The sequence below is a fragment of the Alexandromys fortis genome, unplaced genomic scaffold (assembly GCF_014885135.2).
Source record: "Alexandromys fortis isolate MF-2015 unplaced genomic scaffold, M_Fortis_MF-2015_v1.1 scaffold_0, whole genome shotgun sequence".
NCBI classification, from domain to species: Eukaryota; Metazoa; Chordata; class Mammalia; order Rodentia; family Cricetidae; genus Alexandromys; species Alexandromys fortis.
The window spans coordinates 44,066,973-44,084,527 of record NW_026067949.1 but is presented as its reverse complement, the minus strand read 5'-3'; the positions used below and the strand labels follow the sequence as shown (position 1 = coordinate 44,084,527).

Below are 17,555 nucleotides of genomic sequence, written 5' to 3'. Positions count from 1 at the left end.
TTTTTTAGCTTTTTGAGATGGTATTGCTACTGTGTAGATCAGGCTGGCCTTAAACTTGTCAGTGATCCTCTGCCTCAACCTCTTGAGTGCTGGGATTGCAGACATGTGCCAACAAACACATCTAACTCAATGTTTTTGTTTTGAGACAGGATTTCTCGGTGTAATAGCTCTGGCTGTCCTAGAATTTGCTTTGTAGACCAAGCTGGCCCCAAACTTAGAGATCTGCCTCCTGAGTTCTCCTGAGTCTGGCGGTGTATGCCACCACCACCACCAGACTGTGGCCTCAATTTTTAAATATAAATTTACAATTAAATTCAAGTTGGAACCAAAGCCATCAGTAACAAATTGAACCTGTGAACTGAATTGAAAATATTTCAGGGCCAAGTTGTAATTTAGAAAAGAGTTCATCTCCCTGATTCTGATCTGTGGTTTTTAAGGGCTGAGTATCAACAGCCTATGTAAATAGTCATTTTATTAGAAATGTTATATGGATAAAATGTAACTTTAATTCTGAGTGGAGGGAAAGGTCTTGTTTGTTAATGTGGTATCAATTTTCAAATGTTTCATTTGTTTGTTTAGGGAACTCAGGAACAAGGCAAACATCCAGTTTGGAGAGAATGGAACAACCATATCTGCTGTCAGTAATAAGGCATATGTTTTTGAACGAAACCAATCTGTTGGTGACCCTAATGTTGACTTGATTAGAACAATAAATATTCCTCTGTTGGTAAGTAGGCCTTTGGGTTCGTTATGGTGGGTTTGTGGGAGGAAGATGGCAAGCCTGATCGGATTCTATGTATTTCAAAAGCAATTATTATATGATAAAATGTAGATATTACAGGGTGGGCTCATCTTGCTTAGCATGGTGAGTTCCTGAATTTAATCCCAGTGGCACCAAAAACAGACAGACAGACAGACAGACAGACAAACCAGACACAAATGATGGACACACACAATCTTGCTCACTGCAGCAATTCTCTTTTATTTATTTATTTATTTAGTTATTTATTTATTATGTATACAATATTCTTCCTGCCTGTATGACTGAAGGCCAGAAGAGGGCACCAGACCTCATTACAGATGGTTGTGAGCCACCATGTGGTTGCTGGGAATTGAACTCAGGATCTTTGGAAGAGCAGGCAATGCTCTTAACCACTGAGCCATCTCTCCAGCCCCGCTGCAGCAATTCTTTATCTGTCCAATGCTTGAATTACAGGCACACTTGAGCAGCAGTGCCTAGCCAGCCTTTCATGTATACGTACTTTTGTTGAGTATATAGATATAGACTTTTTTCTGAGGTGTGTAAAACAAGGCGGGGCCATTTCAAAAGTCATTCAAAGATTAGGTCTGGGATTTTTCCTTTTTAGTTCAGGATTAGCATTTATGCAAATTAAGTAAGGATTTTTTTGGGGGGCGGGGGTACTTAAGCCATCCTAAGACCCAGGGTCCTCTTTTCTTGAAACCGGATTTCTTGTAGCCCAGGTTGATCTATCACCTTTGTGATTTTCTTTATTTTTTTATGTGGTGCTAGGGATCAAATTCTGAGCTTCCTGAATGATCTGGTGGGGGTGAGGGAGTGGTCAGGGGCTGCTTTACCCTGTGAACCACATCCCAAGCCCTCCAGGGAGCTTTCTTAATCCCCTGCACCGACCTCCTCTGAGGCTCCCACACTCAAGTGACTGCCCCTTCACACTGATGGAGGACCCAGGACCTTAAAGAGCATAGATCCTAAATCTTGCCTTGTCCTGCTGCTGAAGATGTAGTTTAAAAACTCAGCCACCATCAACTCCAGGGGACGTGGTGCCACCTTGTGGCCAAAGGTCCCTGTGTGTTTATACAATCTCATTCCTGCTAATGGGAATTCTAAATTCACTGTAATCCCAGCTTCTTTCTGAGGCAAAAACTGGAGGAGTGGAAAACCCAGATTGGGTTCCAGAGTCAGATCAAGGTTAGCCTGGACAATTTAGTGAGACCATCTCAAAATTTACAAAAGGGGGCTGGGGCTTAGGATAGAGATCAATGGAAGAGGGTTTGTCTTCCATGTGCAAGGCCATGAGGTCTACACACACACACACACACACACACACACACACACACAAGCTCTTCCTCCACACCGACAGGGAGGTCACTGGTTGGATTTTCTGTGTAGTCTCAAACCTTTACATCTCAGTTTCTGGCCCATTCTGCTGAGGAGCAGGAAGAGAGGCAGGTGGGTGTTTCAGAGGGAACACTGGTTAACCCGCCTCTGCTCCGCAGACCGTTGTGGAACTGGCCCAGCTGCCCCTCCTCAAGGACATCATCGAGGCCATGCTGAAAACCTACCAGCAGAAGCTGTTTGTGACTCACTCCGTGCACGAGTTGCTCTGGGGCTACAAAGATGAGATCCTGTCCCTCGTCCACATTTTCCGACCTGACATCTCCCCGAACTTTGGCCTGTTCTATGGCGTAAGTTTTCTTCCTAAAACCTCTCCTCAGCTCACAGTGGGCAGAGGGTGCCCAAGACAGAGTGCGTCTGGAGGCTGGCTTTCTTCTAGGTGAAGACCAGCATTGACCAGGGTTCTAAATACTTTTAAAAGTCTGTGAAAAATAAGACTGGTGGGGGGAGAAACTGAAGTAAAATGAAAAGTTGGTGACAGGTAAAATTAACCCGGGAATAAAGCGTTAAGTTAGGGGTGAGGCGGTTTGCTCATCTGCTGACTCGTAACTGTCCAAGGTCTCACTCTCAGTGCATAAAGCAATAGCATTTCACTTCCTCTCATGCAGAGGGCGAGCCTTAAGTGTTCAAAAACTTAGAGGCTGTTCATACAGAATTATAAGCAAGTTTTAAACCCTACTGTGGGAGAATGGGTCTGGAGGTCAAGTCTCACCACACTGCTCCCTTCATTCTGGGGGAGCAGCCCAAATACATGTTCCCGAGAATGCCCCACCTCACGGGAGCACGGCTTTCACGGGGTGTTCTGAGTATCATAGTATTTCAAAAGGTGTTGTTGTTGTTGTTTTACTGCTTATATTTATCATTTTAAAAATTGTGATGTTCACTTATTTTCAGAAAAATGGCACTAATGACGGAGACTATGTTTTTCTGACGGGAGAAGACAACTACCTCAACTTTACGAAGATCGTGGAGTGGAACGGGAAAACGTGAGTCTAATAAGATTGTCTAGTGAGCTTTGTTTCTGTTTTCCGTTTCAACCGAATATGCCTTTCCCCCCTAATTTAATATTGGAGATATTGCTTGATGGTAGAGCACCTGCCTGCCACACACGTAGTCTGAATTTGATCCCAGCAGTGAAAGAGAAGTTGTTTACCTTTTAGATAAAAATAGAAATGTTCTTAAAATTACTACTTTAAAAAATCATGATGAGGGTTAAGATTCCTCGAGAACTAATGAAATTGATGGTTTGTAGGCTTACCACAACCAGAGGTGAAGAAGAAGCCATGGAGCCAGTGCTTTTCTTTGGTAGTTATGGAGTAACGTGTGGTGGCCGCAGTCAAGCACATTCAGGCCAGGGCTCTCTGGTGGAAGGGGGCAGCCTGCCTCTCTTTTAACTTCATGAGTATGGACTGTTTATGTTATTTTTCTAAAGAGGAAATTTATTTGAGTTTAGTATTATAATGATTCAAACTTAAAAATTTCATTACCAAGCTGGGTGGTGGTGGCACATGCCTTTAATCCCAGCACACGAGATTAAATTATCTCTTCACCTGACTGGTTGGTATGTGCCAGCATCTTGCAACAGGTGGAATTATCTACTCACCTGACTGGTCCATGCCCCAAGTCTTGCTACAGGTGCTTGGGGTTTAGGCCAAATGAATCCATGTTCTTATTCAAAGCATTGAAATAAGCACGTGTAGATTTGCAAAGCAACAAGGGGACTTTATTCAAAGCAAAATGCTAGCACAGATCAGAATGTAATGATGTTGAGAAACCCCGGGCCACATGAGTGAAGACACTCAGGAGCCCAGATTCTTGTTTGGGACTCTCTTTTTGGTTCAAGAAGTAGCATGATTGCTAAGGATCATAGTATGTGTTTTGGTTTGGTTTGGTTTGTTTTTTTTTATTTTGATTGACAGATTATTTTATGACCTTTTCTTTTCTCATGTCCCATCGCATAATGTGTCTGATTGTAATTATATGTAAGCCCAACTCTACCTTGGCATAAAATAAGAATTAGGAAATTCTCCCTAAACTTGCACTTAGGACCAGATCAACACACTGTCCATAGTTCATTGAATTGGAAACAAAGTATTATTAATGGGTTGTTTTTGAAGGAACTTAATCCCATTGCTTAAGTGAAGCCTGGTGCCAGTCAGTGTCCTAGATGGCCAACAGGTTGCTTGGTGATTGTGTGGAGAAAAGTGTGTGTAGCCCAGCCAAGTAGAGTCCAGAGTTACTGAAGTATTGACTAATGTTTGACGACCTCAGTCCCATTTCCCTACCTCCTGGACTCTGAAGTCCTCGTAATTCAGTCTCCCTGTCTTAATTACTAAACTTTTCATTTTCTGATCTTGTATTTATGTAAATTCCCTAGAACTATCTTCTAACTAATGGGTTCTCTCTTCAGCCACAGTTTAGAGTTTACCCCTGTTGATTTTTTTCCAAAATATATTTTGTATCCAGGTTTTCTATTTTTTCAATCTTATTGATTTTGTTTCATTTTTCTTCTTATAATATTGTCACCCACTTACCTCCTTTTTTTATGGTATTGGTAATGGAAATCAGAGCCTCACGCGTATCAGTCAAGGGATCTCTATAAGGATAGCGAGTGCTCCACCAGGGGCTTGAACCAGGGTCCAAGGAGCAGAGATTCCCTGCTCATCAAAAGAGGGCAAAGAAAGCAACATCTATGGGCTGGAGAGATGGCTCATGAGTTAAAAGCACATCTCTCCAGCCCCGCTGCAGCAATTCTTTATCTGTCCAATGCTTGAATTACAGGCACACTTGAGCAGCAGTGCCTAGCCAGCCTTTCATGTATACGTACTTTTGTTGAGTATATAGATATAGACTTTTTTCTGAGGTGTGTAAAACAAGGCGGGGCCATTTCAAAAGTCATTCAAAGATTAGGTCTGGGATTTTTCCTTTTTAGTTCAGGATTAGCATTTATGCAAATTAAGTAAGGATTTTTTTGGGGGGCGGGGGTACTTAAGCCATCCTAAGACCCAGGGTCCTCTTTTCTTGAAACCGGATTTCTTGTAGCCCAGGTTGATCTATCACCTTTGTGATTTTCTTTATTTTTTTATGTGGTGCTAGGGATCAAATTCTGAGCTTCCTGAATGATCTGGTGGGGGTGAGGGAGTGGTCAGGGGCTGCTTTACCCTGTGAACCACATCCCAAGCCCTCCAGGGAGCTTTCTTAATCCCCTGCACCGACCTCCTCTGAGGCTCCCACACTCAAGTGACTGCCCCTTCACACTGATGGAGGACCCAGGACCTTAAAGAGCATAGATCCTAAATCTTGCCTTGTCCTGCTGCTGAAGATGTAGTTTAAAAACTCAGCCACCATCAACTCCAGGGGACGTGGTGCCACCTTGTGGCCAAAGGTCCCTGTGTGTTTATACAATCTCATTCCTGCTAATGGGAATTCTAAATTCACTGTAATCCCAGCTTCTTTCTGAGGCAAAAACTGGAGGAGTGGAAAACCCAGATTGGGTTCCAGAGTCAGATCAAGGTTAGCCTGGACAATTTAGTGAGACCATCTCAAAATTTACAAAAGGGGGCTGGGGCTTAGGATAGAGATCAATGGAAGAGGGTTTGTCTTCCATGTGCAAGGCCATGAGGTCTACACACACACACACACACACACACACACACACACACANACAGACAGAATATTGTATACACAATAAATAAATAAATATTTAAAAAAAAAAAAGCAACATCTACCTGTTATGTGGGTTTCAGAGTTGTCCAAAGCTGGTGACTGGGGATAGGAAGACTCAGAAATGCCTCACAGCAGAACCTGATCTAAGCTGTCACTAGCTCCATTGCTTTTTAATATAAAAAACATTTATTTTATTTTATATGTATGACTGCTTTGTCTGTAGGTGAGCCTGTGCACTATGTGTGTTTCTGATGCCCACGAGGCCCAAGGGTATTAGATTCCCTGGAACTGAAGATGCAGAGGGTTGTGAGCCACCATTAGGATGTGATACTGGGACCCTAACCCAGATCCTCTAAAAAGCAGCGTCTGAGCCATCTCTCCTGCCCCTAGCCCCCATTACTTTTAAGACGGTTACTGTTTCACATGTGATACTGTGCACAGTTTTATGGAATTAGCCTGAATTCATTTCCTTGTGACTTGGTTTTCTGTCCTTTAAGTTTGAATTGAAAAATGATTTGCACAATTGTTTCAGTTGGGAAGCTAGTCTGGTGTGTGTGTGTGTGCGCGCGCGCGTGTCTGTCTGTCTGTCTGTTTGTCTGTCGATCTGTCTATCCCCTCATCTCTCCTTATGTTGGCCTCCATGTAGTACGGAACCAGTGTACAAGGTGTGCCTCCCACCATGACATGGGAGAAATCCAGAGACAGCTTACTTCAGGTTCTGGGTGGGGCATTTCTGAGTCTTCCTCCCCCAGCCACCACCTTTGGATAACTCCAAAACCAACACAGCAGGTAGATGTTGCCTTTTTTTGGCCTCTTTTGATGAGCAGGAAATCTCTGCTCCTTGGACCCTGGTTCAAGCCCCTGGTGGAGCACTCGCTATCCTTATTAACGCAGAAACTGACCTCTGCTTCTTTCTCCTGGCTTCCAGCGAGCAGAACAGTATCCTTTGAGCTCAACTTAACACTGTATGCTTGCTATCCTTTTGTCTAGGAAGATGTTCATTTGTTCTGAATGTGCTACGGGCAGTCTGACGGTTCTCCTTCCCCGTTTTATCATCCTTTCTTTTCTGTTTTCACTTTGCAGACACCCTGAAGGCAGGAACTGAGAATAGCATCCGGACCTAAATTGGGACAATTGCTATTTATGTTTTGCCCTCTCCTTTCTTATGCATTTGGACTGTTTTAGTCCATTCTGACAACTATAACAAATTGTCATAGACCACGTGACTTATAAAAAGCAGTAATTTACTCTTCACAGTTCTGTGTGCTGAGCAGCCTAGGACCAAAGTCCCTGCAGCTCTGATGAGGGCAGGGTTGTGGTTCCTTGCAAGGCCGTCTTCTCGCTTTAACGTCAGACACGTGAAGGAAGGGTTGAGTCAGTCCCTACAGTCTAATCTAAGGTCACTAGTCTTATGTCAGGGTTCCCCTCTCACAACCTGGAGGGATCGTAAACGTTCAGGGCACCGCATGGACCATTAGTCAAGCTTGTCTCGATTGTACTTCTGGTGTGTGATGCCAACTCAGAATTAGCATTTCGTCTTGTCCTAGACAAGTCTGTTGTTTTTGGAAGCAAGAACTATTGAGAGAGTAGCTAATAGTCTTCCATGCAGATTAAAGAATGGGATATTTCTGTACAAAGTCCATCTGCCCCGGGCCAAGCTATGAGCAAGGCTATTATTTTGTTTTGTTTTGTTTTCGAGACAGGGTTTCTCTGTAGCTTTGGAGCCTGTCCTGGTACTAGCTCTTGTAGACCAGGCTGGCCTCGAACTCACAGAGATCTGCCTGCCTCTGCCTCCCGAGTGCTGGGATTAAAGGCGTGCGCCACCACCGCCTGGCTAGAGCAAGGCTATTATTAATGCATTCTTGGGTTACTGCTTTAAGTGAACCAGCAGTTCTATTATTGTTGTTGTGTTTGTATATGATGTGGGATGGGGAACAAGTGCGCCCCAGTGTGCACACAGAGGTCAAAGGACAGCTTTGTGGCCTTGGTTTTTCTTCTCCACCTTTACATAGGTCCAGAGATTGACCTCTGGTTGTGAGTCCCACAGACAGGGTCTTCATCCCCTGAGCCATCTTGCTGGTCCCTAAATCAGTATTTCTAAACACCTATGAGAGATGAACTTTTTTTTTTTTGAGGAAAAAAAACAGAAATTTGTGGCTGTTATCTTTATCAAATGTGATTTTGGTTTCGGGGTCTACTTTTTCATTCCCCTCTATTCTAGTTCCTAGCACGCTTGTGCCTGTTTGTGGATAAGATGCCGAGGTAGCCAGTCCCACTTAGCCCTGGCACGGTCCTGCTCATTGAGAGATCCCACAGTCTGACTCGATCATCTCTGTCCTCCGCTGTGCTTATCAACTGCAGGTCGCTGGACTGGTGGACCACAGACCAATGCAACATGATTAACGGGACAGATGGAGATTCTTTCCATCCCCTCATCACCAAGGATGAAGTCCTCTACGTGTTCCCCTCTGACTTCTGCAGGTAGGGGCGCTACACATGCATGTGTTGTGCACAGGAATTTACACATACTGGTGACAGGCTGGAGGCACACACTGAGAGAGAATGCTGTGTAATGGTTCATAATATGGGCTCCACAAGGTAGCTGTTGATTGGGTCTTAACACTGTTACTAGCAGCTGTGTGGCCCTGGGCACATTATCTAACCATTCTACCTCCCTTCCCTTCCATCCTCTCCCCTCCCTTACTCTCTCTTTCCTTCTTTCTGCCTCCCTTCCTCCCTCCCTTCCTCCCTCCCTCCCTCCCTCTCTCCCTCCCTCCCTCCCTCTCTCTCTTTCTTTTTGTATTTCTTATTTATTTATAATTTATTGGAGTCAGGGACTCATGTGTCTCAGGCTGGCTTCACACCTGCCAGACCCTGCTGTAGCCTCTGATGACCTTGATATTCTCATCCTCCTCCCTCTCCCTAGTGCTTCTATCACTGACATGAGCCACCACACTCGTTTGTGCAGTGCTGGGATTTGAACCCAGGGTTTCACGGTTGCTAGGCAAGCATTCTACCGGTAAGCTGCATTCCTACATTGACTTTGTATTCTTCCCTCCTACCAGGTCGGTATATATAACTTTCAGTGGTTTTGAGAGTGTGGAGGGACTGCCTGCTTTTCGCTATAAGGTGCCTAAAGAAATTCTGGCCAATACCTCCGAAAATGCTGGGTTCTGTATACCTGAAGGAAACTGCATGGACTCGGGAGTGTTGAATGTCAGCATCTGCAAGAATGGTAAGAAGTTCTAGAGAGGTCGTGGTTAAGGTGTCTAGGATGCAGACAGACTTGGGGTGTTCAACAAAGAACCTGTCACCAACCTGAGATACAGTGCGAGCCCAGCCTTTCAAGGATAATGTTTTGGCATATGCCTGCAATCCCGCACCAGGTGGCAGAAGCAGGAAGACAGTGAGCTCATGGCCAGCCTGGGCTCCATAGCACACCACCCCCTCCCCCCGTGGTTGATAACGACCATGACAGTGATGATACCTATCAAACAATTTAAATTCCTAGTTTTGGTAGCACATGCCTTGGCTAAGATTCCCAATGATTTTGAAGCAGATTTAGTTTTAAACTCTTATTTGTGAGTTTCTCTTTTTTTTCCCATTTGGTTGCATTATTATTGGTGTGTGTAGAATGGGTGAGCACACATGCCATGGCACACACGTGGCTTCAGAGGACACTCAGTGGAGTCAGCTCTCCCTTTGCACCTTTATGTGGGCTCCCAAGAGCTCTCTCGGGTCTTCAGACTTGTGTGTCTACCTTCTAAGTGTCTTGTTCTCCCTCTGGTTCCTGATGCCTCAGCTCTGTCCCTTCCCAAGAATGAGAGAATCATCCACACTGCAGCTGACAAAAGGTGTCTTTTTGTCTTGAAGGTTATTTATAAATAATGCATATTATACTATATAATATATTACACTTATATATAATTTTTATTTTATATGCATTGGTGATTTTGCCTTCGTGTATGCCTGGGTAAGAGTGTCAGATCCCCTAGAACTGGAGTCATAGACAGATGTGAGCTGCCATGTAGGTGCTGAGAATCGAACCCTAGTCCTCAGGAAGAGCAGTCAGTTCAGTGCTCTTAAGTGCTGAGCCATCTCTCCAGCCCCAGAGGTTAATTTCAACAGTAGAAGTCGCGGCAGAATTACCTACGGAGCCTTACTTGACAGGTGTGCAGTGTCCTCTTTTTTTTTTGTTTCTGGTTTTTGCTCTTGGTTTTGTTTGCTTTGAGGCAGGGTCCTGTTGTGTAGCTCAGGCTGGTATCACTCTCCATCCTTCTGTCTCAGCCTCGTGGGTGCTGGGATAATGTATATAGCTTAGTATCTTCATCTTATCACCATGGGAACAGAGCAAAGAGAAGGGATGTGCTTTTATGAAACTTCTCTAAGTACTTCTTTTTCTGTTTTGTTTTTGTTTCTTTTTCGAGCTGGAGTCTCACTGTGTAGTTCTTGCTGTCTTGTAACTCATCTATATAGACCAGCGGGCCCTAGCATTTCTAATATTTGTGCTAGATTACTATTTAGAATAGAATTCCTCTTTAAAGCGTGTGGGATGATTGTCTTCGTTGCTCTGAGACAATGATTTTACCATGTAGTCCTGGAGGCTGGCCTCAAACTCACTGTGTAGCCCAAGATATCCTTAAACTCACATAGCCTCCCGTCCCAGCCTCCCCAAGGCTGGGATTACCATGCCTAGCCCTCTTTAAGCTCCTTTGGAGAAGCTGCCTGCGTAGGAACCCTCTCTCCTGAATTACAGTACTCCTTTTTTTTTTTTTTTAAATAAAGGGGTGCACTAACTTGGTTCTCTTGTCTAATTGGCCTTAAAATCTCCTTTGGGACAGGTCTAAGGACAGCAGTCCCCTCCTGTCCATTTCACAGCTGCCCACCAACCTTGCATCAGAGTTCTCTGGAGTGACCCTGGCAAGCTCACTTGGATGGCTTTTTCTTTTTTCTTCAGGAAGCAACTTTGTGGTCGGGAGATGTGTATTAAAAACACCACCATTCATTTCTCTGTCCCTTACCATGCAGGCGCACCCATAATCATGTCTTTCCCACACTTTTACCAAGCTGATGAGAAGTTTGTTTCTGCCATAAAAGGCATGCGCCCAAACAAGGAAGAACACGAGACATTTGTGGACATTAATCCTGTGAGTACACACTTCCTCATGTCTTATTGTGTATGTGCGGGTTCTCTTCATCCAAAGCATTAAAAGGCACACTGTCTTCTGTGGATACTTAAGAGGGCAGAAGGAGATTGGTGTGCACTGTGGTTCGTAGCCTGTAACAGGAAGTCCTAACTCTGTGGACCAAATCTGCAGAAATCAGTAAACCCGCTTTAAAGAAGAAGAGAAAGAAAGCAAAGGAAAACCACAGGGTGGGGATATAGCTCAGCCGTGGAGTACTTACTTAGCTCGCATGAGGCCCTAGGTTCAATCCAGCATAACATAATGAAATGAAAACAATGGTACAAAATCAGTCACCAAAAACAGCGGAGGCTGGACCCATGTTCTGGTCAGTCTGCTGTTGGGCAGGAACACAAATGCCTTTTTCGCCTTCAGAATTACAGACAAATAAATTGTGTATTGCATACTTAGAATACACAGATCTAAATGGAAATATTAGCTTCATTCGCTTTTGACAAAGCTTCTATAGGTACTGAGTGTCCTATATATTATTAATGTCGACAGTACTGGATGTGTATATATACTTTGAGTACACAGAGAAGAATGTTAGTGTCATAGGGGATCCCTTCAGAGTAAGAGTCTCTCACTGAAAATAAATGGAAAGGTCAAAGATCTTTCTGAGCTTGGCAGCACAGTCCTGTGATCCCAGCTACCGAGGAGGTTGGGGCAGGACGATCACAAGTCCGAGGCCAGCCTGAGCTCTAGTGTGCTCCACACACACTACACAAGCAGGGTGCAGCCCAGCCCTCAGGCGTGGCTGTACTTCTCTATTCGCCATCTAGTTCCCTCTCGTCAGTCAAACAGCAGGGCCTGTCACTAAAGGATAGATGAAGTCCTGTACCCTTAGTGCCCCTCGGGGGCTGCTGCCCAATGAATGCCTCCAGCACTCTGGCACGGGGAGCCCTGCACTTGGAAGCCATCCTCTTCTCAGCTCTGGACAACTGCCCAAATGTCTATACCCAACACGGAATTTGTAGCCTCTGGTGGGGTGTTCCATGCTTAGCAATATCCTGGGAACTTACTAGAAATGCCCCATTTCATGCTCCACCCTGATTACCAATCAGAATCTGTGTTTTAGCAGATTCCCAGGGATTCTCAGCCTCTGCAAAGCCCAGTCCACCCAGCACAGTTAGTGCTCGTGGTTCCATCGCAGGGACCAGTTTTCCCTTGTTCACTCTGCCTGCTAAACATGGCAATGGGTCCCCGTGGGTCAGAACCACACACAGTTGCACTCTGTTGAAAATGCGGCTGGGAAAACTATTAATTTTTTTCTCTCCTTTTATTTGCAGTTGACTGGAATCATTTTAAGAGCAGCCAAGAGATTCCAAATCAACACTTATGTTAAGAAACTGGATGACTTTGTGTAAGCGTCATTTCTTCCTATGGAGGTAGAGGTGGGGTGTGCCTCGTGACTTTCGGGTAGGGATGGTATTGGAGCAGTGAGAGCTACTTCTAACGGCTCGACTTGTCTATCCATACAAGTCCTCATCTGAACAGTTGCAGGAGGTTGAATCCAGCCTTTCTCCCCCACATTTCATTGTAACAACTCCTTAGTAAGAATTCCTGAGTATAGCTTCCTGCCCAGTCTTGCCAATGGGATTTTTCTTACATCTTAGAAAATGCCAATCAAATACATAATTTTGGCAAACCTTCTATGGGTACTGAGTTTCCTATATGTTACTAATGTAGACAGTATGTATATGTACTTTGCTCTCATTCACAGAAAAGAACGTTAAGGTGATAGGAGATCCCTTCAATGTAAGGGTCTTGCACTGTATTGAAAAGGTCAAAAGTCTTGCTGAGCCTGGCAGCATAGACCTGTGATTCCAGCTGCCCAGGAGGTTGAGGCTGGCAGATCACAAATTCAAGGACATAAAATCACACATGTGTTGTCTCTCTATGTATCCGTCCATCTGCCTACTGTCTAGTCTAGTCTAATTCATCCATCCATCCATCTATAATTATGTATTTCCCCACTGAACTCTCCAGATTTAATCCCATGTTATAGGTTCCTTCTAAGAAGCAAACATGGTTTACAGGGATGTCTTCCGGCACCTGTCTGTACATTTTTGAGACAGTTTATTATGGTAGTTAAGAGCTAGACCCTTAGACTCAAAATGGAATTACAATCCCGGTGATCTCAGGTCTATTACCTAGTCTCTATTAGTAGGATGCCCTTCTTCACATCTTGTATGTAATGAGAGCCACGGCATGTGACTGCTGAAAGAAGTGGATAAAACAAAGCCCCAAACACTGAGTACGGGGGGGGGGGGGGACAGGGGTCAGTGGGCTCCTGTTGCAGAGGCAGGCGAAGGTGGCTTAGAAACTGCCCAAGTGGCAGCTCGTGTCTTCTTCGCTGAACAGTTCTCCTTGGATGATTGCATTCCATACCTTATGTTTTAATAAAATACCACATAGACGTGCAGTTTTGCATGGCTGACTGATAATGTTGTGGTCTTGACTTCTGATTTATATGTGTCTGAGAAGCTAAGAAGTCCACAGTCAGTTCTAGGTGACTGGGTGGATTAAGTGTGCTGTAATTTTTGTGTAATCATGTCTCTCCAGGCGAGAGATGTTCATGAGGATGTCTGTGACATAATGCCATCCTTTGTCTTTGTAGTGAAACGGGAGACATTAGGACCATGGTTTTCCCAGTGATGTATCTCAATGAGGTAAGTCCTGAACAAGAGAAGAAGTATGTTTTACCAGCCCAAGCTTATGATGTCTACTGTTGCGGTGGTGTGCCATTTAAGTTATGAAAAGAGGAAAAGGTGGCTTTTTTAAAACAAAGATTTATTATTATTATTTTGGTATTTTGAGACAAGGTTTCTCTGTGTAATAGCCCTGGCTATCCCGGAATTCACTTTGTAGACCAGGCTGGCCTCAAACTCACAGAGCTCTGCCTGCCTCTGCCTCCCGAGTGCTGGAATTAAAGGCGTGCGCCACCACTGCCTGGCCAAGATTTATTTTTAATTATGTTTGTTTATGTGTCATGTGTGAGTGTAAACAGTGCTCACAGGGTCTGGAAGATAACCCGACCCCCGCAAAGCAGAATTATGGGTTGCTGTGAGCTGCTGTATGTGGGCTCTCTGACTTGAACCCAGGTCCTCTTCAGGAGCAGCGATGCTCTTCACTGCTGAGCCATCCCTCCAGCCTCCATGGTGACTTTTTAAAATATATGCTGCCCCGGAAAAGCTCTCTTTAACACTTGCGGGAAGTAAGTACTTGTCTGTACCTGAGAGTTTATTTGGACATTTTTTTGTCTCAAGAGCACCAGTTGAATAACACCCTTCCGAGGTGCCACTTACGTGAGAAACGAGCTACAAAGGTGACAAAAGCACCCCAAGCTCTGTCCCCTGAAGCCTGTGCCTCCACTGAAGCCCTGACAGCTCCAGACACCTTCTGTAAAAGTCCCATGTCAGGGGCAGACGAGATGGCCCAGCAGGTAAAGGTGCCTGCCGTCCGTGCTGAAGAACTTGAGTTTGGACTCCAGAACCCCCACAGGGTAGAGAATGACATCAACCTGGAGAATTGTCTTCTTACTTCCATCTTACACACACACACACACACACACACATACACACACACACACACACACACACACACACACCACTGCTGCCACCACCACCAAACGACAGCAAACAAACAAACCAATAAAATATTCTTAAAATTATATGGCCGGGCGATGGTGGCGCACGCCTTTAATCCCAGCACTCGGGAGGCAGAGGCAGGTGGATCTCTGTGAGTTCGAGACCAGCCTGGTCTACAAGAGCTAGTTCCAGGACAGGCTCCAAAGCCACAGAGAAACCCTGTCTCGAAAAACCAAAAAAATAAAAATAAATAAATAAATAAATAAATAAATAAATAAATAAATAAATAAAATTATATGTCAAGGTCAGGCATTAGTCTTAGTACTGGAGAAGAGGCAGGGGCATGTGAATCTCTGTGGGTTTAAGACCAAACAGGGTTATCTAGTGAGACCTGGGGTTACCCTGTCTTAAGAAGGAAGGAGAGGAGAAGAGGGGGAGAAAAGAAAAGTACTAGGCCTGGAAGTGACACTAGAGACTGCTGTCAGGAGGAAGCCCCAACTCTGACAAACCTAGGGCAGTTACAGGAAAATCTGCCCCAGAACCTTCCACCGCCACGACAGCCTACCCCCGCACCGGAGCAAACTAAGCAGAACTGTTCTCATCCTTAGGGACTTGTGCTCTTTTGATGCCTCACCGGTCACACTGAGTGAGGAAACCTCTGTTCTCATACTAAAATGCTGTTCTAGAGCATTCTCCTCTGTTAGGAATTCTCTCCCTCATTCTTGTTAGCACCACAACTCATGTGAATCATTTTTGTTGAGACTGGTGACCATAATATGGACTCAGGAGAGAAATGAGGTCTTCTCCTAGAGCCTCCATGGCCTTTAAAAGCAGTACACCATGGCAGCACACACCTGTAATCCCAGCACTCCAGCGGCAGTGCCACAAGTTCAAGACTAGCCTGGTCTACATAGTGAGTTCCAGGCTAGCCAGGGCTACAGAATGAGACCCTGTGTCAAAATAAAATACAAACAAACAAACACAGTACTACAAGATGTGGTCAACATTTAAGACCTGAGCCTGTGGAGACATTTCATACCCTAACCCTAATATATATTATCTCAACATTTCTTAATATCTTTTCTCTCTTTTCCAAGTTATGTTAAGAGTTATAATTATCAAGCTGGGCCGTGGTGGCGCATGCCTTTAATCCCAGCACTCGGGAGGCAGAGGCAGGCAGATCTCTATGAGTTCGAGGTCAGCCTGGTCTACAAGAGCTAGTTCCAGGACAGGAACCAAAAAGCTATGGAGAAACCCTGTCTCGAAAAATCCAAAAAAAAAAAAAAAAAGAGTTATAATTATCTTCAAGAGAAAATATATGAGTAAATTCCCTCTTTGGTTATTCTAATATTGAGTGAATTTTCAGTTTATCTGGTTTGCTTAAAAAAAAATAAGACATAATCAAATTGTATTTTATTGTTTGAAACACATGTACACACATACACACACCAACCACACAGTCTAGTTCTCAAGCTAATACTATTTCTTCCTCCTCCAGAGTGTCCTCATTGACAAAGAGACTGCAAGCCGATTGAAGTCTGTAACTAACACGACTTTGATCGTCACCAACATACCCTACATCATCATGGCACTGGGCGTGTTCCTTGGCTTGATTTTCACATGGCTTGCGTGCCGAGGACAGGGGTCCATGAACGAGGTAAGTGCTAGCGAGGGGAATTCTCTCTTGTTTGTAGGCAGACTTTTTGTTCCCTCCCACCAGTTCCCAAATAACCATAGGGAGACCCACTATTAATTATAAATGCTTGGCCAATAGCTCAGGCCTATTACTAGCTAACTGATACATTTAAATTAGCCCATATTTCTTTTCTTTGCTTTGCCGCATGGCTTGGCACCTTTTCTCAGTATGACATGCCATTCTCACTTTTCTCTGTGTCTGCTCAGGACTCCTGACCTGTCCCTTCTTCTTCCCAGCATTCCCAGTTTGGCTCCTTTGCCTAAGCTTATCCTGTCCAGCTATTGGCCAGTCAACGTCTTTATTAAACCAGTCACAGAGACATATAAAGAGATATTCCACACTTGTTGATAAGTTTACCTGAGGAATTCCTCAATAAGCTTTACTGAAGTGCTGTCAGCTGGCTCCCTTGGGTAGATTTGGGGGTTTTACGGAGGAGGGAAATACTGATTTTTGTGGTTGTATAACCAATGGGCCAAGTAGGAGGCAGGGCTGATGTGTGTTGGGATAGGGAGGGTGATAGAACCACCAGTGCCATTTGGTATTTGAGGCTCTCTTAGTGGGCTTGGGATTCCTGGATATATCCCATACGAGGTAGCTTTACATCTTTGAAAACAAAAATTTGAAAGAAACATAAAACCTTTAAGCACCTATGCTTTGGTGCTGGATTTCTTGGGTTCAAATCCAGTCTATATATGACACTTGAAATGGCCTCATTTTCATCATCTGTAAAATAGAGTGAAAATAGTGTCTCCTTTGTGAGTTTCTGGAGAGTATCAGACAACATAGAAAGCACAGAGGACTTGGCTCAGTGTATTTAATAAATTTAGCTATTACCTATGATAAAATCATTCCAGTATTGTAGAGCAAAGGGGCAGTGACATGCTTTGAATCCCTGGTGTATCTGAAGGTGCTGTGGTTGAGATCCCATAGCAATGGTAACAGATGAGTACATGAGAATCGTTCATTTCCAGAAGGGTGGGATAAACTGGCTCAGAACAGCCTCTCAAGTGACCGGGAGGCTGAATACCTCATGCTGCTCCTTGTAGAACCCCTCCTTTTCTGAGGAGCTAGAGGTTGAAGCGAGGACCTGACACACACCAGGCAAGCATTCAATAACACTGAGACATATGCCCAGTCCTTAAAAACAAACGTATTTTTGAGATAAGTCTCTCTGAACTGCTCAGGCTGACCTTATACTTGCTCTGCGGCACCGCTGGGCTTTGATCTTGTGAATCTCCTGCTTTAGTCTCCTCGGTGACTGGGAT

At 44.4% G+C, this 17,555-nt stretch overlaps 1 protein-coding gene across 1 annotated transcript in view; it reads left to right on the top strand.

The window, feature by feature from the left end:
- Scarb2 (scavenger receptor class B member 2) overlaps positions 1-17,555 on the top strand; it is a 56,453-nt gene that overhangs the window by 35,480 nt on the left and 3,418 nt on the right. The window contains exons 3-11 of the mRNA XM_050149900.1: positions 580-727; positions 2,257-2,445; positions 3,050-3,141; positions 8,183-8,302; positions 8,887-9,056; positions 10,850-10,968; positions 12,294-12,367; positions 13,625-13,676; positions 16,093-16,251. Coding sequence (XP_050005857.1) covers positions 580-727; positions 2,257-2,445; positions 3,050-3,141; positions 8,183-8,302; positions 8,887-9,056; positions 10,850-10,968; positions 12,294-12,367; positions 13,625-13,676; positions 16,093-16,251 — 1,123 coding nt within the window. The remainder of the gene's footprint in view (positions 1-579; positions 728-2,256; positions 2,446-3,049; positions 3,142-8,182; positions 8,303-8,886; positions 9,057-10,849; positions 10,969-12,293; positions 12,368-13,624; positions 13,677-16,092; positions 16,252-17,555) is intronic.